Raw genomic sequence first — 23292 nt, 5'->3', positions numbered from 1 at the left:
AAATATCTTCCTTTGTGTTCAGCAAAACAAAGACATGGCAGAATTTTTATTTTTTGGGTGAACCATCCCTTTAAAGGTGCAGTGTGTAAATTTTAGCGGCATCTAGTGGTCAGCTTGTAAGTTGCAACCAACGGCTCAGTCCACTGCTCACCCCTCGCTTTTAAAACACAGAGAAGCTACTGTAGCCACCACCAGACAAACATGTCTTCATCGGAGACAACTTAGTAAAAAAAGTTTGTCCGTTCAGGGCTTCTGTAGAAACATGGCGGCACAAAATGGCGGCTTCCATGTAAGGGGACCCTCAGTGTATGTAGGTAAAAGCGTCTCATTCTAAGTTAATAAACACATGACGGTTCATTATGAAAGGTCTTTATACATCCCTGATAATATAGTTTTATATATTATTTTGAATTTCTGTCAAAAGACCCTTCTAAAAATTACACACTGCACCTTTAAGAACCACTGGGCTATATAACTTGTTTATTATCCAGTGTCTTTTCTTTAAAGATCTATCAGCATTTTTGTACATTTATAATTACACTTGCGCATAATACATTAAAATAAACTCTTAAATCTATTGAAAAATAATATTTTTATGTTTTTATGTGTGGTCCTAATAGTCCTGTTTTTCTCCTTTTGTATTTTGTAACTCTCCTTCCCATTGTATTTCTCTCACATGTGAATAAAACAGCAGTTTATCAGTAGATCGTAAACCGTTTTTGGCCCAGAAGGTGGTAAACCAGTAGCATCTCTTTATGACACTAATGAAAGCAGACGTCTGTTTAGGGGAACACAATAGCACCCTCACGCTGTTTAATTACAGCATTGTGAAATGGATTTCAACCATAGCCACCTATGTGTTAGCGCACACACGCACCCGTCCCACCACACGCATACTTTTTTTTTTACAAAATCTCCATCTGAAGTGTATTAGTGTGATGGTGCATGGGTGGTCAGGTCAGATCAGGCTTCCCGTGTGTTTAAAAACAGCACAGATTACAGATGCTCTGAATTTAAGCCTTTGCACAATAACATATTATTCGATCTAAACATGTGCTTTTTTAACCACTGAATACCACAGTGTCCCACAGTGCTTGTTTATTTGCCTTCTTAAGCATTCATTTCACATGTAAGATAGAAAGGTATCACTCATTTCTTAAAATAATATTTGCATGTGATTTCTTAAGATGCATTTTCTCAGGTTTACAGTATTCATTTTTCTAAAGCTCTCTTTGGGTCTATTGCATTGCATCTTTTATGTTTTTATAGTTTGAAAACACTGTGTGACTCATAAATACATTTAAAGAAGATAATTTATTTATTTATTTAATTTTGGTCTCTGTTCAGGTTCACAGAGAGATGATGTATGGTGGACGGGACGGTCACCCTCTCCGGCAGCCTCCAATGGGCCCCCCACCACCTCACATGCAGGGCACCATGTCCCCTACCACACCTCACACTATGCCCCCATCACCTTCTCGTATTCCATTCGGTCCTCGCTCTGCAGGCGGTGCGGTTGGCGGTGCAGTCGGCGGTGCCACAATGCCACGCGACAGACCTGGAAACACGCTCCCTTCACCCGTCCGCTCGGCTTCTCCCAGCCCCAGCGCCATCCTCGAGCGACGAGACGTCAAACCCGACGAGGATGTGACTGCAAAGAGCATGTCACTTCCTGCTCGAGCCGAAGGCCATTATGCTGATCCCTACATGTTACATCACCACGCCCCACCCCCTGACACAATAGACCACGCCTACCACCGTGCCACCATGCGTTCCTACAGCAACCCTGGCGTTCCCATGGAAGCCGTCGACCATCATTCACTGTTCCGACAGAAAAGCAGAAAGTACACGGATAGCCAGCTGCCAATGCTGGGCTCCAAAACCCCGCCCGCTTCCCCGCACAGAATGGGCGAGATAAGAATGATGGACATTCACACTGGCCAACAAATGACTTTAGAGAGATCCTCACCTGTAAGACAGTCATTTAGGAAAGAGACACCCGTTGCTATGGACGCCATGGTAAAGGCAAGGGGTGGCATGGGCTCGCCGGCAACTCCTGATATTCAGGGTCACAATCCTTTGGCGCCCTCAGCAGACCCTCAGACACGGTAAGTTGATCGTCACTAAAAGAAAAAACAGGAAGGGCGTTACACTAACTTTTCATTTAAAACACATCCCTAAATGTACATTCATGTTCATTCTAACTCTGCATCTGTAACGTTTATTGTAACACTTCATTGCATTATGTTGTTCCCTAACTGCATCCGAAACATAAATACGTGTAGATGGCAATGAGTCATCTAAATATTTAAAACTCTCCTATAACAGTGGCTGTTTTATGTTCGCATTATTAAGATGTAGGGTTGAGAAAGTGCTTGTGCATGGTTTCGTGTTTATGTGCAACTTATTTCTTTTTAAGTAAGGAAACAAATTAATTCTATAGCACCTAGTAATAAAGATTCACGGAAATACATTATGGAAGGACATTAAAAGAAAATGAAAGTAAAATAAAGTTTTAAAGAATACATAGAAATATAATGATCAAATGAATAGCAAGTCAGTAGAGAGGACAATAAAACAGCTTGGACAAAAACACGTTCAAAGGCTGTCTCAAAGAGGCTGTTTCTTCTTTCTTTACTTACACCCAGCAGGTAGGAGTTGGATCTATAATGTAAATTGTATTGCTGATGTATGTAAAGATGTTAACATCATCAAGACATGAATCCTTTAAGACACTAGCTGCATTTCCATCACCCTTTAACGCTTTCCCCAACAGCGTTTAAAAAAAAAGTTGCCAGTCAGTGCCAGTGTTTTTCCCAAACATTTAATGCTTTTAAGAAAATGTTCTTTTTTAAATAAACATACAATATATCTAAAGACCCTCTCATTTCATCCTAAACTGTCAAAAATAAAGGTACAAATGCTGTCATTGGGGGCAGTAGCCTTTAAAAAATGTCCTAATAATTAGCATTTAGGTACATATATGTATCTTTGAACTACCAATATGTGTCTTTGAAGTACTAATATGCACTCTTTGGGTACAAAGGTGTACCTTTTTGAAAGGGTACTGTCCCCGTGACAACTTTTGTACCTTTATTTCTGAGAGTGTACCTTCGTTTGTTCCCTTTTTATCACCTCTCAAATATGGGTTAGTTTCTTAAAAAATACCAAATTTCGAGAAAAATGCATTTTTGTGAAGGACTTTTGATAGATTTTAGATTCAGAGCGAGAGTCAATTCAGAGTTAACTCGTCAATGGCGGGAAAAGAGTTGAATTTTGAAAATGACATTGCAAATTTAAAGGAACAGTATGTAGGATTGTGGCCAAAACTGGTATTGCAAACAACAAAACTTGTGGCTAAAACTGGTACTGCAGTCAAACAACTGGTGGCCAATACACAACAGGACAACATAAACATCAGTTGAGGGCTGGCCAGACCACTGTTGTCAGTGATATAAGTATGTGAAATGAAAATGATTTCTTAATGTCTAGTGACATATCAAGGTGATTTTATGATTAATTGATATACATTTCTTACATACTGTTCCTTTAAAACACGGTCAATGGAAACACATACATTTTAGCAAAAACTCCCATATATCTCAAAAAAGTCGCTTGCATGAGGTGGTTTTCAGGCAATTCAGAAAAAGTGTATTTCGCAAAACTGCAATGGAAACCATTTATTTGCATTTTCATGTCACCTGCTGCAAGTAAGTCACATAATTGTTATTTGAAGATGATGTGGTATGTATTAAAACCTCCCAGAAACACCTCAATGCGTTTCTGCTCCCAAGTATAAGAGACTTTCCTTGCCAATAATGTTTGGATAACACTCCTACATCCTACAAAAATGTACTATTACGTCCAAGATACGTTGCCGCTCCTTAGTATTTTTGGATTATAGTGTTATGCTTCATACACACCAAACGCAGGGCATCGCGTTACACATCTAGTTTACTCGCGGGATTTAACCTCATGTTATGCAATATTTTCAACTTGGGCGAAGACATGTTTGAGGCGAATAGCGCGTGTTTTCGTGGCAAACGCATCACCCATATTGCGTCAATCTCATCGCCCCACACGACGGCACGTCTGATCGCGTCTTTGCATTGACTTGGTATGTAATCTACTCGCACAAATCGTTGAACTTGCATCTGGTGTAAAACCACAGTTACGTCTTCTTCTGTTAAAATAATGACTAGTGCAGTGGATGTGATATTAGTAAACTTACCAACATCAATCAACTTGATGTTTGGAATGACTTTAGCGTGAGAGGAAAAACTACATTTCAGTCGCATATCATCGATTTACGGAAATGCCATCATTTCGCAATCGATTTTTTGTCGACATTTAACTCTTTCGGCGCCATTGACGAGATATCTCGTCAATTAAGAGAAAACGCTTCCCCGCCAATGACGAGATTTTCCGTCTTTCTGCAATACCGCTATTATCCACTTCCACAACTTATACAACCCGGAAGTAGCACCTCACATGAAAGAGAAAGAACTCCGTGTATGTTTTAAAGATCGCTCTGCATCAAAATCCTTCGCAAAAATGGAATTATCTCAGCTTTTTGCTCAAAATTTGGTGTTTTTGAAGAAACCTACCCATGTTTGAGAGGTGATTACAAGAGAACTAATGAAGGTAGGATGAAATTTTTTTTTTTTTTTTAAAGCAGAGGGTATGTTATTTAATCTGATATATTTTTTTTTTATATATTTAAAGAAGAACATTTTCTGGAAGGCATTAAACTTTTGTGAAAATCATGAAAAATGCTGGCAATGGCTGGCAACTTTTTTTAAAAACGCTGGCGGGGAAAGAGTTAAAGGTGCAGTGTGTAAATTTTAGCATTTGCTTTTGAAACACATAGAGAAGCTACGGTAGCTGCCACCGGAAAAACATGTCATCTTCGGAGACATCTTGGTAAAAAAATTTGTCCGTTAAGGGCTTCTGTAGGAAAATGGCGGCACAAAATGGCGACTTCCACGTAAGGGGACCCTCGGTGTATGTAGATAAAAAGGTACTTTTCTAAGGTAATAAACACATAACGGTTCATTATGAAAGGTCTTTATACTTCCCTGATAATATAGTTTTGTAGATTATTTTGCATTTCTGTTAAGAAATCCTTCTAAAAATGACTCACTGCACCTTTAAAAAAAAACAGTAAAGTTTTGTTTAAATCTGCAATGGAAACGCAGCTACTGTCATTGAGTGGATTTACATGCTGTTCATGCACACAATCTTATGTAATTAACATAAGACTTTGAACTGTTCCAGCGATTGGCAAATAAAACGTTGTTTTATCGAATTGGTCCGTCTTGCCCTTATGTTTGATGTAACCTATAAAACATTTTTGTTGTTCCTGGCTATGCACAATGTGCTTGGCTGTTTGTCTGATAGCAGAGAAGATTCAAAACAAGGTCAGACAGACTAAAGTGATATTACAGAACTGAACACAGGCCAGAGGCTGAAAACATCAGCTTGTAAAATAAAGACGATAATAAACCTGCAAAGTATGGATCGGTTTAAGGAGTGCGCTGTAAAGATTTACTTGTATGTGAATAAATATTGGTGATGCATTGTTTTTAATGCAAGCATAAAAAATATAGATATCATTATTGTTTGGCCAACTAGATCTTTCCAATGTCAATAGTGTTATCCAAACACACAGTCAAAGACCTCCGCCATCTCCACACACCCCATTATTAGTAAGCATGCAATATACTCTGTATCTCTCTGCAGAGAGAGAATGAAGGCCATGGAGGATCAAATAGCCAGTCTGACTGGTCTTGTACAGCACGCTCTCTTAAAGAGCCACAGCACTAACGGCAGCAAGGAGCACCAGAGGTAAGCAAGGCAAGCTGGGTAATGTAGTTCTCAGGTCACATTATAAGACGGTGCTGGGTTTACCAAATCAAATGAGAAATATGTAGAATAAATCAAAGGGCCAAGATGAAATAATGTTGGTGGAGTGTTGGAAGAGGGTTTGGTTGATTAGATGACTACTAACTAACTGTCTGTCTGCATGAATTAAATTAACTACCCTGTTTGCCTGTATGATTGGCAATGCCTGAACCACTTTAACACTAACTAACATCAAGCATTTTGTTAAATTTAGAGACATTGAGTGTGTGTGTGTGTTTAGTCACGTGATATGTCTCCCACTTTTCCAGTGAGAAACCACAGATCCAGACTGGATCACCAGTTCACAGCACATCTAGTGCAGGTAAATTTCTTTCTTTCTTTCTTTCTCACCACATATTAGCCTCTTTCACACAGTAGTTCTGGTAAATTACCATGAATTTACCAGAATGAATTTACCAGTAAATACAAAAATGTGCTGTTCACACATGCAGTGACGTTCCGTCTTTTTACCAGTAAGACATCATTCACACATCAGTATCAAAATACCGGTAAACTCGGAGAGAAAGCGGAAGTTACCTGTGGCGCGCGGCCGGGGAGCTCCGTCTGTGTCGTATTTGTAAATGGCGGGTTATGACTTAATATCCACGGTCCGTATTTTGTTGTTTTCACATCTGTGGCAAACCGTGGCGAAGTTGCTCGTGACCAAACAACATTGCGTTAGGCGGCGTCAAACGGAACCTGCGCGTTTGCACATTAGGCTTCACAGATGGTGTGCTAAGGACGTCGGCAATTTGGCAATTAGATGGTAAGCTGTTTTAAACAACTTTGGTGAAGAAATGTGGATGTTAACTTCAGGTGTGCTCGACTTTTAAGCAACATGTGTGTGGAAACGTCCGTAAACAGTCTGGGGGAAACCGCGTCACCTGTATAAAAAACTTTCTGATTGGCCCGCCCGATCTGTCAGCGCGGTCTGACGTCATCTAAATGCCGGTAATGCTATATTTTTCGTTCACACACAGCGCTTACCGGCAAATTACCGTTAATCTTACAACCTGTCTTACTGGTAAATTGGGAGCACTGATTTACCGGAAAGGTTCTGTTCACACATGACATGTTAACTGCAATTTACCAGTAAATTACCAGTAAAGACTGTATGTGTGAAAGGGACTATTGTCTCATACACATACACAAGCATGTTTACATATGTTAATACCTAAATCTTTATTCACCAAGATCATTAAATCATGTCATTAAGTTTCATGTTTGTTTCCATTTCAATTTTAGGAGGCTCTCCAGTATTAGCGCCAAAAATTGCATCAATGCCTCCTGAACGTAGCCCCGCCCCTACACCACCAACAGGACACGCCCCTTTAAATGTTAACTTACAGCTGTTCAGGAAAAATATCTCTGAGTTCCGCCTCCAGCTGCAACATATGAGACAAATGCAGGTAAAAAAAAAAAACATGTCGCTTAATGTAATTCAATAATTTTTTACTCCGAGGTGTGTATGGTAGTGTGGTTATAATGTTGTTGGTCGATAATATTAATTATGAAATTTGGTTCTCAGTAGGTACCATCCTGATCTCACAGGAGAATATTTTATGATGTGGCTAATTTGTATGAAGTGAATCATACGAAAATGTACAATTATTAAAAAAGGGTTAATGAAACACCTTAATGATGGACATTTATGCATGTTTATGACAGCTGTCATTAATTCAATTCAATTCAATTTTATTTATATAGCGCTTTTCACAAGTGTTAATTGTTGCAAAGCAGCTTTACATGAGAAGATGTAGAGGAGAACACAGAAATTCAATAGATAATATAAGAAGTAGAGAAAGCGGTTAAACCGTACAAGCGAGCATATTAATAATGTAACGTATACTGTAAAGTGCTAAGTTAAGCCAAAGTTGGCTGACTCTCCCTGGGATTAAAAACCCTCTAGGAAAAAAAACCCAATGGGAAAAAGTCCTAGAAGGACAAAAACCCTTGGGAGGAATTAATATATATTTATATATATATAGATACGGTAGGGATAGGAGGCGGGTAAGCGAATTAAACTGATTTAGCCGGTGGTCGTTGGTCGGGCATCGGCTGGTCATCACGTTGAAGGACAGCCAGTGGATCAGTGATGCAATGATCTTCACAGCAACCGGAACTGGGTCTGTTTGTCTCATGGTCCTCGTGGTTGAGGACGAGACAGGGAGAGAAAAACAGAATTCTATTAGCGTAGGGGCCGTTCGCATGCAATGCAAGTGTCAAACATTATAGTGGTTCAAGTCGGCTCGGTTCCAGACAGGCTAACTATTGCGGCATAAGTATATTACCCATATGAGGTATGTGAGTGCTTTGTTCTGGACAAACTAACTACTGCGGGAAATGTACATTTACTGGACATTTTATGTGAATGCTTTGTTAAAGAAGAATGTCTTAAGTTTAGATTTAAATTGATCGACTGTGTCTGATACTCGAACAGTATTTGGTAAATCATTCCAGAGCTCAGGGGCTAAGTAGGAAAAGGATCTACCACCTTTAGACACTTTTGATATTCTAGGGATAATTAAGTGACCAGAATTTTGTGAGCGCAGTTTACGTGATGGATTGTATTCTGATAGTAGTTCTTTAATATACGAAGGCGCTAGGCCATTTAAGGCTTTGTAGGTGATTAGTAATATTTTAAATTGTATACGATATTTAACTGGTAGCCAGTGTAAAGATGCCAGAATTGGACTGATGTGGTCATACTTTTTAGATCGAGTAAGCACTCTTGCGGCGGCGTTTTGAACCAGCTGTAGCTTGTTTACCTGATTTGAATGGCATCCCCCGAGTAACGAGTTACAATAGTCTATTCTAGAGGTCATAAAAGCATGGATAAGCTTTTCTGCATCTGATGCAGACAGCATATGGCGTATTTTTGAGATATTTCTAAGATGGAAGAATGCTGTGCGGCAGATGTTGGCGATATGACTATCAAAAGATAGATTGCTGTCGAACATTACGCCTAAATTCTTAACCGTGGAAGATGGCACCACCGTGCAGCCATTTATGGGCAACTTGTAATCTGACATATTATGTTTGTAGCGATTCGGTTCAATAATAAGTATCTCTGTTTTATTGGAGTTTAGCATAAGAAAGTTTTGTGCCATCCAGTCCCTAATATCACTAATGCAGTCTGTTAGCTTAGAAAACGTGTGTGTTTCGCTGGGATGCGACGAGATGTAAAGCTGGGTATCATCCGCATAGCAGTGAAAACTTATGTTATGTTTCCTGATAATGTCTCCTAGAGGTAACATATATAACGAGAATAGGATGGGGCCTAGAACTGATCCCTGAGGTATGCCGTATTTAACGGGGGAGTGATATGACTCTTCCTCATTTACGTAAACAAAGTGATATCGATTGGTTAGATATGATCTGAACCAGGCTAACGCCTGACCACTGATGCCAACATAGTTTTCTAGTCTATTGAGTAAGATTGTGTGATCTATTGTGTCAAAGGCTGCACTAAGGTCTAGTAATATAAGGATTGAGATTTCACCACGATCGGATGTTAATAGGAGGTCATTTGTAACTCTAAGCAGCGCTGTCTCTGTGCTATGGTGGGGCCTGAATCCTGATTGGAACTTTTCATATGTATTATTATTTTCTACGAATGTGCGTAGCTGGCTTGCCACTACTTTTTCTAATATTTTAGAAAGAAAAGGTAGATTTGAGATTGGTCTAAAGTTATTAAGCTCTCCCTGGTCAAGGTTTTGCTTTTTAATGAGCGGTCTAATAACTGCTAGTTTGAAAGCTGTTGGAACGTATCCTAATTCTAGAGATGAGTTAAAGATATTAAGTACCGTGTCTGACACTACATGAAATACCTCTTTTAGTAATTTTGTGGGAACGGGGTCTAGTATACAGGACGATGATTTGGATGACGTTACTAGTTTAGAGAGCTCTTCTATTGTAGTAGGATTAAATGACTCAAGATGTTCGTTTGGTAATCTAGTGAAAAATGTACTATTGGGTAGAGTGATGGCTGCTTGCGTAGTTTCTATGTTTTCCCTAATAAACATAATTTTGTTAGTAAAGAAGTTCATGAAGTCATCACTATTGTGTTGGAGTTTACTATTGGTTTCTGTTTGTTCTTTGTTTCTAGTCAGTTTCGCAACTGTGCTAAATAGAAAACGAGGGTTGTTATGATTTTCTTTAATAAGCGTACTGAGATAGGTAGATCTGGCAGTTTTAATAGCCTGTCTGTAGTGTTGAACACTCTCTTTCCATGCTGAACGCCATACCTCTAACTTTGTGCTTCGGTAGTTTCTTTCCATTTTTCTAGCTACTTTTTTAAGGGCTGCAGTATGATGGTCATACCATGGAGCTGGCGGTTTTTCTTTGATTCTCTTTTTTCGAATGGGAGCAACGGCATCCAACGTGCTAGAGCAGATGTTGTTCAGGTTTTCTATTATAATATCTAGATCTTCACGATTATCTGCTACATGTTTCATTTGGGACAGGTCTGGAAGAGTGCTAATAAAGCTATCTTTAGTGGTGGAAATTATTGTTCTGGCTAATCTGTAGCATGTTGTAGACTGAGCGGTCCTATCTAGAAGTATTGTGCATGACACAAGGCAATGGTCTGAAACGGCATCGCTCTGGGGTGATATTTCGATGTCATTAATATTGAGTCCGAGTGACAGAATTAAGTCTAGTGTGTGATTACGAGTATGCGTGGGCCCTGACACGTTTTGTTTAATGCCGAGAGAATTTAGAACATCCATAAACGCACGTCCTAATGCATCTTTTGGATTATCCACATGGATATTAAAATCACCAACGATAAGAGCTTTATCTACAGTGACTGTAAGCTCAGATAGGAAGTCTGCTATTTCTTTAAGAAAATCTGTGTGGTGGCCTGGAGGCCTATATATGGTAGCTAAAATGAATGAAAGTCGTTTGTTGTTGCGATCAGTTATTTCCATATTTAACAGTATTATTTCAAACGAATTAAATTTTAGGTTGGATTTATGGTTTACTTTGAATATTTTATTGTATATTGTAGCTACACCACCCCCTCTCCCTGTTAGACGAGGAACATGTTTATAATAATAGTCTTGTGGGGTGGATTCGTTTAAACTGGTGTAATCGTCTGCTTTAAGCCAGATTTCTGTTAAACAGAGTGCATCTAAGTTTTGGTCAGTAATTATTTCATTGATAATTGGTTCTTTGTTAGTAAGTGATCTAATGTTAAGAAGGCCGAATTTTAACATTTGAGATTCATCTGTTAATGTATTATGTTCTAGTTTTATGTTAATAAGATTTGTACGAGACGAGGTAAACGGTGCTCTGTATTTATTTGTTCGAGGAACAGACACAGTCGAGATGTGTTGGTACTCTGTTAAAAAAGGCTCTATGTGCTGGGATATATGTGATCTTGACATGTCAAGGCAGCTAACAGACTGATGGGTAAGCCGATCTGTCTGTTTCCTGACCTGGGCCCTGGATAGTCAGACAATATCAAAAGTAAGACTATTGGTCAGATTTCTAGAGAGTATAGCACTTCCTTCCGGAGACGGATGGAGGCCATCTCTCTTTAGCAGGTCAGGTCTTCCCCGGAAATGCTTCCAATTGTCTATAAACCCTACGTTATGCTGAGGGCACCACTTTGACATCCAGCCATGAAGAGACACTAATCTACTGTAAGTTTCATCCCCCCGGTAGGCGGGGAGGGGACCAGAGCAAATTACATTGTCTGACATTGTTTTTGCAATTTCACACACCTCTTTAATAGTATCTTTGGTGATCTCCGACTGGCGGAGTCTGGTGTCATTCGTGCCGGCGTGAATAACAATCTTAGAAAACTTACGGTTAGCATTAGCCAGCACTTTAAGTTTGGATCTAATGTCAGACGCTCTGGCTCCCGGTATACAATCGACTATGGTGGCTGGTGCCTCAATGCCAACGTTCCTGAGTATAGAATCTCCAATAACCAGGGCACCTTTAACAGATGTCTCAGCCGGTGTATTGCTGAGTGGAGAAAATCTGTTTGATATTAAAACAGGAACGTGATTTGGATGCCGAATGCGACTAGGCCGCCTGACAGTCACCCAGTTAGTCAGCCGCCTTGACTCTGAAGTCGGAACCGAGCCAAGTGTATTACGCTTAACACTAGGCGCACCCGAAACAGTGTTTGTAACATTAACATTAGCGGTCTTACTGTCCTCAACTAGCGTTCGGATGCGCGCTTCTAGTTCTGCAACCTTCTCCGTCAGCCTTACTACTTCAATACACTTAGCACATGTAAACCCCTCTATGCTGACGGAAGAAGCTAAACTGTACATGTGGCAAGTAGTGCAGGTTACAATGACAAGCGGAGTCTTACCGTTTTCATGCTGGGCGATGGCGTCTCCGTTCGCCAGACCGCGGTCCGTGAAGCTGCATCGAGATGGGTGCTCGCTCGTTGCGTGCCTCGGTCGTCTCCGGGTGCCTGGAGCCAGGGTGATGTGAGGCACGCTGTACCGCCTGGTGCTAATGCCGGGACACAACTCCTCCACAGCTTCCCGCTCTGGTGAGGAAAGGTCTGAAAAACATACATCGGATGAGTCCGCCATTAGATCGAAAAAGAAGGCAGATTTACAGCAAACAGACAGTGAGCAAGTGCTAACTTCAACCGGCACGTTTGTTTATGCTAGTGGGCTATATGCTAGCACTAGGTGTTTACTAGTGATAGATCGTTTTACTTATTAATACTGTTCAAAAATCGTCACGGTAAAGTATTCCTAAGATAAACTAGTACGTTATATTATATAGATAGGAACGAGATAGTAAGAAAATAGGATTTAGATTATGAACTCGACGGAGCTCCAATGCACGGAGCAGCGTTTCCTCGTTTGCTAATGCTACCGGGCTATATGCTAATACTGGGTGTTTACCAGTGCTAAATCGTTTCACTTATTAAAACTGTTGAATAATCGTCACGGTAAGGTATTCCTAAGATGAACTAGTAAGTTATATTATATAGATAGGAACAAGATAGTAAGAAAGTAAGATTTAGATGATGAACTCGGCGGAGCTCCGATAGCAGTGTTGCCACTCCGATAGCAGTGTTGCCACTCTCTCTTGCGTCTCTCTCTTGCGTCTCTCCCTAAGTGTCATTCATTCAATTATGTCATTTTTTAATGCAATGATGACATTGTTTGAGATGTCTTTGTTATGATGAATTGACATTAACCAATACATCATAACTTGTCATGACAACTTGACATTACCAAGACAACATAACTGACCACTTTTTACCAGTGATACAAATTGAATTTGTCATTAAAATGTCCTTAAAGGGATAGTTCACCTTAAAATTCTGTCATAATTTTCTCATCCTCATGTTGTTCTAAACCTGTATGAAATGATGGTAAACACACCCCAGTAAGTGACCATAGACTTCCATAGTAGGAAGAAAAAAAATATGATGGAATTTAATTGGTACTGTCAACTGTGTGCTTACCATCATTTATCAAAATATTTTCTTAGTCACTTATCACAATACTTCCAAAATATTTTTTCCTACTATGGAAGTCTATGGTCACTTACTGCTGTGTGTTTACCATCATTTCTCAAAATATCTTTCTTTGTGTTCATCAGGAAAATAAATTCATACAGGTTTAGAACAACATTTTTTTCATTTTAAAGTGAACTATCCCTTTGAAGGTGCAGTGTGTACATTTTAGCGGCATCTAGTGGTGAGGTTGCGAATTGCAACCAACGGCTCAGTCCACTGCTCACCACTTGCTTTTGAAACACATGGAGAAGTTATGGTAGCCGACACAGGACAAACATGTCATAGTTGGTTTAGTAAAAAAGTTTGTCCGTTAGGGCGTCTGTAGAAACCATAGACCGTAAAAAAATATGGACGTAGTGTCCGTGACGTCACCCATTGGTTTGTGAAGATCGCTTTTGAAGCTTAAAGTAGGCGTTGCCTGCCGTCGCCATCTTGGCCGCGCGTCCCCGCGAATTACTCGCGGAAAACCGAAAATGGGTAAAGAGGCGGGACATGGGTGAAGCTGAGGTGAAACCACGCCCGCCTAGCGCGAGTCTAATTACAGCAGTGGCTGTTCAACCGACACTCAAGCGGCCACGCCCTTAATTATGCAGAAGTTTAAGGCTTAATATAATCTAAACGGGTGAGTTACAAAAAAATTCACCCCCCTCACAGTTGTCATGAAGGGCAAAATTAGCTATATAGGCCAAAAACACTTTTTGTACCAGGCTGTAAACATATTATTTTCTACTGTAAACTTGGCCATTTTTAACATGGGAGTCTATGGGAATTGACTCCCTTTTGAAGCCAGCCTCAAGCGGCCAGTCGATGAATTGCAGTTTAAGTCACTTCCGTGTTGGCTTCATCAGAGAGATCGGAAGGTTGCCCCTCGGTATAAACATGGCGGCACAAAATGGCGGCTTCCCTGTAATAATACCCTCTGTGTATGTAGATAAAAACGTCTCATTCTAAGGCAATAAACACATAACGGTTCATTATAAAAAGGTCTTTATACGGACTACCGGCACATCCGGGAACTTGACTGTAAATTTCGTCACCGCCCCTTTTCGGGGGATAAAAAAGCAGCGCTTCCATTGGCTTCCATTCAAAATAGCGGAACAAAGCAACGTTTTTACACAGCCGGCAGGCGTAAATAACTTATGAAATCACTCAGATTAAACATGTTGAGTATTTATCTGTCCATCCTGCCTGCCATAGAGCGCGAAAGTTACATTAACACATTTAATTTGGTCAATATAAAAACATGTCCCTTTCATTCTCACAGCGTCAAATTTTGTGTAACAACGCCATCCAGTGATTGCTGGAAATATCGCTAAGCCAGTTAGTTGTATGGCTGGACGGAAAAGTGCACTCATTACTCTAAATATAAAGACATAATAAATAAATACGTAAGTAACTTTCAAATACGAAGTAAAATCATTCACTTGCTTCCCTGTTGACTCGATGAGGTACGAGTAAATGTCCGGGTAAGACACCTCTGGCCAATAGGGAGCGTTGTTACACAAATTTGATGCTGGGAGAATGAAAGAGACATGTTTTTATATTGACCAAATTAAATATGTTAATTTATCTTTCGCGCTCTATGGCCGGCAGGGTGGACAGATAATTACTCAACATGTTTAATCTGAGTGATTTCATAAGTTATTTACGCCTGCCGGCTGTGTACGAAGGTTGCTTTGTTCCGCTATTTTGAATGGAAGCCAATGGAACGTCTAGTGCGATTTCCCCCAAAAGTGGGCGTGAACCTGTTCAGAGACATTCTATGACGTTGCGCCGGTTGTGCGTATACACCACTGATAATTTAGTTTTGTATATTATTTTGCATTTCTGTCAAGAGATGCTTCTAAAAATCACACACTGCACCTTTAAGTCTTAATAGAATGTTTGTTTTGTTTTTTAAGTAATAATGTGTTAAAAAAATTAAATCAATCATCCAATAATAATAATAATAATAATTAAAATTGATAAAATTATATTTTATTCTATTTGGAGAACGATTCACCTAAAATTAAATGAAAACCGTACAAAGTTAATTACATTAAATTAACTTAAATTAATTAAATGTTTTGTTCATTTTTTCTTCTATGTTAAATAATTTCATAATACGCTGTATGTGAGGAAGAACACGTCCAGTTAGTTGTCAGTTTTTTATGTATTGTGCACACACATAAAGTAAAGTATAATATTTTGAGTCTCTCTATTGCACTTTGGTAAGGTTTTTAAAATTATTACTAATATATTACTAATGATACATTTTTTTATATATATTTACTTAAAAAATATCTTAATGGAACATGATCTTTACTTAATATCCTAATGCTTTTTTGGCATAAAAATCAATTATTTTGACCCGTACAATGTATTGTTGGTTATTGCTACAAATATGCCCATGCTACTTAATTGATTTCGTGGTCCGGAGTCACATATGTGCTGATATTTTAAGCATGTTATGTCCTGTTAAATGTATTACAGTAGGAACATACAGTAAATGAATCCTGATTTTAATAAATGTATGTTTGCAGCTTCAGAATCAAGAGTGTGTACGTGCACAGATAAAGCGTGCGGAGCAAGAGATCAGCATGAAACTGGCCGAAATGCTGAGGCGACAGGACGATCCCACACAGAAACAGAGAACGGTGGTGGAAGAAGAGAGACACAGATATCTCACAATGCAGGAAAGAGTTCTCACACAGCTGGGGTACGACACACGATCCAAAAAAACATACCTTCCCGTGGGCAAACAAATGCCTTTCGTTCTCAATCATTTCTCACGAGACTCATTATAGCCACTCTGTTAACTCATTACCATCCTGTCCGCCCTCCCGCGCGAAAACTAATGAAATCCCTCTTTAATTTAGCTGGTTAACAAGCGTGCTCTGCAGACGGCTGGCTGTAAACATGCAAGAAACAGCTCGATGGGAATTATAGCCAACCCGGAGATGGGGAACAGCATTTACTCTCTGTTTTCATTGGCCGAATGCCAGTGCCCACTCAGCAGTGGTGCCCAAGCAGTGAGACTTACAGCCAACAAGGACAGTTTGACTTTTATTGGTGTGGTGGCTGAGGATTATGGCAGCAAAACAGCATTTCTTTACTGGTTTTGGACCATTTGTCCAAAGTGTCTAGGCCCACCATAAAATTATACAACTTTTCTTTTTTTACTTCGGCTGTTCACTGCAATGCACCTATTTTAACAAAATGTATTTAAAGGGTGTTAAAAAATAATAAATAACTAAAGCCAACAAATAAAAGCAGAACGTGATACTTTCACAGACTGTTATTGCTTTTCAAATACGCCATCTAAAATTAACGCCAAACAGAAGCACAAATAGGATGCAAATTTGTATGTAGCATAAGCAATGTCGAAGCAATAACAAAAACACACCATATTACCACATTAAGGTATTTGAGGACAAGCATGTATTAAATATTTAGGACTTTGGTAAATGTGGCTTAACATGAGTATATGTATTTAAATTACATTTAAGTTCATGCATTTGGCAGACACTTTTATTAAATGCGACTGACAGTCTATTCAAGCTATACGTTTTATCAGTGTGTATGTTGCCTGGGATTGAACCTATGACCTTTGCAATTCTCTAACAGGAAAAATAAATATAAATTTAAACAAATTATTTTTCACAGGAAAATAATTTTTATTAACTAACTCGCTATTGGCAGACACTAATATACCTAAGTATTTATTTACCCATCACTCAATAATGAAACATGTTCACATCATAGCAGCCCTATTTTAATTGTTTCTAATAATTGTCCCAAGTAATGTAATTTTTTCTTACTTCTTTTCATCTTAACCAAGTTTTATTAGTTAAGAGCATAACAGGTAGCAGATGCCAACTAATTCGGGATCAAGCATACTCTATCTGCACTGCCCTCTAGTGGCATAACAGTGAAATCACAAAGCAAACATACCGTCCATCTATTCATTCATCTTTTGCTTTTAACACCTGAGTGTTAATTCTGACAAAAATCTTTGTGTGTAGGGATCTGGAGCAGTTTGTTGAGTCTCTGAAGACCGAATCCAGCTCGGCTGTGTCTCAGAGATCTGTGACTCTGAAGGAGGTAGAGGAGGGAGCTGTCAACCTGAGGAAGGTGGGCGAGAACCTGGCTGGACTGAAAGGTAACATAGAGATGCCGTTACCGTCTTTTTATGAAAATGAGAAATGCAGGTAATTGAAACCTGTAAATAAACAGAAAGCAATTTAATTTGCAAAGTGTATTTCAAAAACAGCTAAAGATGTAAATGTGTGACATTGCCCTTGTTAATGTTTCTGTATCAGATCAGATTTCATTGGTTTTATTGAAACATACGAGATGCTTTAGTGTTTTCCTGTTGTTATAAATGCCACTGGGGTAAAGATATGAAGAGTTTGGTTACAAAACGCAATAAATCCATTTGGACTAATTTCGGTAAAAATGTATTTTCTATACCAAGAAAGTGACACGATGAAAACCACTATTTGGTGTTACCAGCTTTCACATAGCATATTTAGGTTATAAAAACATAAAAATTCAAATCCAAAATTTGATTTATTTTAAAAACTGATTATTTTTTTTTCAAAATGCTATAAATCTATTGAATCAGTATATAAATGTGCATTCATCTTTGCCATGTTATATTCATTTAGTTGACTAGTGGTTTACACTGATTAAAAAAAAAACATTAATGGCATTAATCAAAACACTTACTTTGTCATATTAAGAACACTGTCATTGCTGCGGTCATCCTTTGGACGTCGTCGCGTAACTTTTTTGACAGCGATCAGCTGTAAAATGTTTTGGTCCTGCTCGATTTTCATTGGCTTCGAGTAAAATAATGGAAAGTTTTTCATAAGATCCTCTGGGGTCAATGTGTTAGCATGACAGAAGCTTGATGCTGTCAGGGGAACAAGCAACAGCCGGCATTTTTTCTTCACCCGAGTGCCTTTCGCGTAAATTATTCAATTTTGATGGCCTACGTTTCTTCCCCGTCACAGAAAACCACCACAGGTCAATGCCAAAAAAAGTATTTTTTGGTTTTTGTTTGTTTGTTGATCACGAAGTACAAAGTAGATGAGAAAATTCTGTGTGTATTCAACACGCCGCAATTGTTGTTTACAATGTGTGGAATGGTGCGCTGTGATTGGTTGAGTGGATTTATTGCATTCTGCAGAGAAGGAGGACTGGCATTTATGGCGTTTTGGGAAAAAAGGGAGAAAAGATGACAGAATAACACTGCTGATATTGGATTTTGCGTAAAATTAAGAATTTACTTTTTAACACTGACCTGATACAATACTGATTTTGGTGGTAACTAGTTTTTTTTTTTAATGGCGTTTATCGCATTTGGAACCAAACTCTTCATATTATCATACTGTGAACAGACACAATATGTAGCCTTTGACAATTATAGTTTGTTTATAGTGCTATTATGACGGTATCACCCCCAGAGAAAGTTTTCACACTTCACACCTACAAGGAAAAATACTCTCACTTACGTACATTGATACAACAGGTCTAAATGTCGGGCATTTCCCCATTTACAAACACCTGATGATGTCATTTAGATGTGCCAGTCTAGTCGAGTTTTCTGCTAGTTTCATACCAAATTCATTTTAACCCTTTGATCTGTTTCTTTCTCTCTTGCAGGCGAGTTTCCGGCTCTACAGACCCGTATGCGAGCAGTGCTCAGGGTTGAGGTGGAAGCCGTCAAGTTCCTAAAGGAAGAGCCGCACAAACTCGACAGTATGCTGATGAGGGTCCGAACCCTCACCGACACACTCAACAACCTTCGCAGGTATACACAGATGGAGAAAATATTAGATGCATGCATGTCTGTGTCTGTGCCCACTTTGCTGAAGGAATTAGCATTGAATGCAAGATCAAATTTAAGATCTTGGAAAGCAACATTATCAAAATAAATCCAAATAAATTTGTTTCATTTAGTCTGTCACTTCATGTGCATGATTCACGCGTCCTTATTCCCATATCTAGCTTGAGTGTCTGAGCACATTATGGCTGTTTGATAAACCATCTGTTTTCATCCAAGTACCCGACCAGTCGGAGGATTTTGAAAATTAATTACTTTTCTATCACCCATTCACATCTATAGATTCAGACAGAGCAGATCTGCTTCATCACATTTTATGTCAGATCTGATCAGACTCAAGTCTTTTGTGTTCCCTTTAAACAAGATAATAAATAAAATTGTGTTTTCTTGCTGTGTAATTGAAATAAAATATATCCCCAACATGTCATCTCTAGGTGTGCACCAGATAGCATGCTGAATTCCTCTGAACCGGTTCAAAAAACTGAATCAGCCGTCGTCACTGAATCCATTGACTCTGCCCCGGTCACGCCCCAGACGTCCACCGTGAGGTCAGAGGTCATGACGTCAACCCCTTTGGTGATCCACCACGCCCAAGCCTCTCCTGTAGCTTCACAACAATCCCAGCAGTCAACGGCACCATCGCCACCTGCCCTAAAGAGACAAGAGTCCATCCCCTCGCCCACCAAACAACTCAAGAAACCCACAGCGTCCCCTGAACAGACACAAATAGTCATAAACAGCAGTAATGGAATCTCTACGAATGGCGTCCATGGTAAGAATCCTACTCCGGGCTTGTTCATCGAAGAGATCCAGGCGAGCCGCAGCAAGACCAAGAACAGGGCTGTGTCGATCAAGGTGAGCATTGTTTTGAGTTTTTGTTTTGTATATTACGGTCAGATGTGGAGAAATACAAAAATCTTGTTTGGCAGGCTGCAGAGAGAGGATGGGAGGAGAAGAGGCTGAACTTGGGTCATTATGACGGACAGGAATTTGAACGGATGCTCCAAGAAGCCGAGGCCAATATGTTAAGAGGAATACCAAGCCTTGAGGTGCCCAGCGAACCAGAGAAGTGCCCAACACTTCCTGCCTCCCTGGAGGAGGTGGTGGAAAAAAAGGAGCCTGTGATGAGGCCAGTAGAGCACGGTATGAGAGCTTTCTGTTTTGTTTATTGTTATTTATTACACGGCACTCTTATGGCGCTTTTCCATTGCATAGTACCCCACGGTTTGGTTTGGGTCAGGTCTGGTAAGCTTACTTTTGGGGGCTTTTCCACTGGGTGCAGTATGTAGTAGCCGATACTTTTTTAGTACCACCTCGTTTGGGGTTCCAAGCAACCCGAGCTGATACCAAAATGTGACGTGAAAACTCTTTAGATCACTGATTGGTCTGAGAGAATCGTCACTATCAGTGTCATTGCTATGATGTAAAAGATTAGCTTTATCTTCATGCTAGCTTGCGCTGTCTCGAGTAAACATGTTTTTATCAGTGCTCTGCTATAAGTTCCCAAACTCCCTTTTAGCGATGAAAAATATCCACAGGTTGAGAATCAGGAACACCATAACAGTTTTTTTCCAGACTTGGGGTTTGTGGCGGCACATTTGCGTTTCTCACGTCCGCATATATGCTTAAAGGCAACTTCAGCGGCATGTGTGACAGAGGTGGTGATAAACAGGATGTGCAAACATCTATTTGTGGTGGTCAATTTTAATTTTGTGGCAGACTGAGAAATAAATAAATGTATGGGAATGTACGACGCTGTCACTTGTGTGATGTCACAGAAGTAGGCAGCGCAAATATAACGACATGCCTATAATCCCTCCCACTCCGAAGTGATACTAAACTTGATGGAAAAGCTAACCAAGCCAAAGTGAGGTGAGCCGACCCGACCTGACCCCGACCAAACTGTCGGGTACTATGCAACGGAAAAGCGCCATAAAATGCTTGACTCTGATTGGCCAGTCGCGACATTCCAAGGTATGATATTACTAGATAACAACTGCCTGAAACTAGTAACACACGATAACCTGGGTGCTGCAAATCATTTTGAAAGGATACAGTTTAATATTACACAAAAATTTAATTTAAATATTTTTTAACATTATATTTAATACAGATTAAACCAAATATTAGCGTGTTCGTGACATTTGAACGTCTTGCCCTATCTTAAAACCAAAAGTAAATGTGTTTTCCCTGCGGAAGGTCTACATTCATTAAAAATGAGCAAATAAAATATTTCAAAACAATATTTAATGTTCCTTACCTTACTTACCGTGGGTTCACACCAGCCGCGTTTGAGGCGTCAAAATTGCGCCAAGTTTGCCGCTTGAACAGTTTGAATTTACTCGCCTCATTCGCGCGTTAAAGCCGTGCGTGAAATTCTAGTCATTGAGACATTCACGCAGAAATTTGGATCATGGGAGGGACTTCGGCGCCTCGCTCGCTTCCGGTAATCACGTCACTACTAGAGCAAGCTCCTTATTTGGTTAACGCACTGCGTTTTTCAGCAAAAGTTCAACATTTTCAACTTGCGTGTTTCCCGTGGCAAGGCTTAATTTGCGGCATACACGCGAATGAGGCGGAATCGTGTGTACCGCGCCGTGCTAAACGTCTCATTCGCGGCGTGAGACCTCCAGACGCGTGTCAATGCATCTTTACATTGACTTAACATTGAAATCTCGCTTGACACCTCTACCGCGGCTGATCTGAACACAGCATTACGAGTTATATAGCTGTGCAAGTACGGGATAATGTACAGGCAGCCGTTTGTTATCGCGAAATATTATTATGATGATGATGATGATGAAATTTGCTAATAATAAATCAAATATTATTATTATTATTATTATGAAATGTGTCACTTCGCACAGTATTTTGCTTTCAAACTGTGGTGGCCAGTGACTTCCCTTACGAAGGAGCGCGAATTCAAAATATGTGTTCGCTGTGTCATGTGAACCTATGTGCATCATGCGTCATGTCAAAATAAGTGTGTGCTGCATACACGTCAAAAGGGTTTATGATAAAAGAGACGCTCACGTTCACAAAATACTCGCAAGACACTAACTTAATACTAAAGTCTGATTACACATGAGATTAAACGAGTATCTGGAAAACGTGAACGTCTCTTTTATAATAAACCCCTTTGAAGCGTCTACAGCAGGCTCGTATTTTGACATGACGCGCTATGCAAATAGGTTCACATGATGTGCCAAACACATATTTTCACATGACAAGCCACACACATGACGGGCTACATGTACATTTTTGACACGCTTCGCATTGTGTGCTCTCGAAAAAGAAGTCTCCGGCCACCACTGCTTTCAACGTAGCAAAAATGATTTTGAAGTTTTAAAGGCATAAGCATAAATTAAACTGTTTGCTTGTAGATAACAATCAGCCCAAGCTAAACTCTGAGAAACCTATTAAGACCGCTTCAGAGAAACCTTCCAAACCTCTGGAGAAACCCATTAAGCCGGCCTTGGAGAGGCCTTCTAAACCCAGCTTATCCATCAAATCCAGTCTGGAGAAACAGAGTAAGACTCAGGAAAAAGTTGTCAAACTTCAAAGCACAGAAAAGGCAAACAAGTCGCCTCCTCCACCCCCACCTCGAAGAACCTACCCCAACGCCACCACGGGAATGACCACCACCCGCTCAGGAGAGGTCATTTACACCAGTCGGAAAGACTCTGTCACTGTAGAGGTGTGTTTGCTGTATTTATCTCATGTTATCCATTCCCATTACTTTACCTGAGATTGGATAACAATATGGAAATTTGTAGGAGGGTGATGAGGAGCCCACCAGTCCAGTGTCTCAACCCGAACCAAAAACCCATCCAGAGCCCAAGCCCTGCACACCTCCTCCTCCTATCTCTGCCTCAGCCATCAAAGAGGAGGAGGATGAAGGAGATAAGATCATGGCAGAGTTGCAGGTGAGACACAAATAAATTCACAAAAAATATAATATCCTGTATATATGGAACAAACATGTGTTTGATGGTACATGCACACGCACGCTTGCAGTTTTACTGAGTTTGAAATTGTAATCAAGTGTTTCAAT

At 39.8% G+C, this 23292-nt stretch overlaps 1 protein-coding gene across 11 annotated transcripts in view; it reads left to right on the top strand.

The window, feature by feature from the left end:
• The window catches only part of LOC129425869 (sickle tail protein), a 159317-nt gene that overhangs the window by 125979 nt on the left and 10046 nt on the right, over positions 1-23292 (top strand). For 10 of the 11 annotated variants that reach the window (XM_073864263.1, XM_055181911.2, XM_055181908.2 and 7 more), the window contains 11 exons: positions 1348-2108; positions 5743-5847; positions 6174-6226; positions 7150-7313; positions 15931-16106; positions 17413-17549; positions 19058-19205; positions 19673-20093; positions 20168-20381; positions 22622-22935; positions 23015-23164. In XM_073864263.1, coding sequence (XP_073720364.1) covers positions 1348-2108; positions 5743-5847; positions 6174-6226; positions 7150-7313; positions 15931-16106; positions 17413-17549; positions 19058-19205; positions 19673-20093; positions 20168-20381; positions 22622-22935; positions 23015-23164 — 2643 coding nt within the window. The remainder of the gene's footprint in view (positions 1-1347; positions 2109-5742; positions 5848-6173; positions 6227-7149; positions 7314-15930; positions 16107-17412; positions 17550-19057; positions 19206-19672; positions 20094-20167; positions 20382-22621; positions 22936-23014; positions 23165-23292) is intronic. The other variant, XM_055181910.2, reaches the window with a different exon arrangement.

The sequence above is a fragment of the Misgurnus anguillicaudatus genome, chromosome 25, assembly GCF_027580225.2.
Source record: "Misgurnus anguillicaudatus chromosome 25, ASM2758022v2, whole genome shotgun sequence".
Lineage (NCBI taxonomy): Eukaryota > Metazoa > Chordata > Actinopteri > Cypriniformes > Cobitidae > Misgurnus > Misgurnus anguillicaudatus.
The sequence above is the reverse complement of the archived record's forward strand: the minus strand, read 5'-3'. Positions and strand labels throughout refer to the sequence as shown.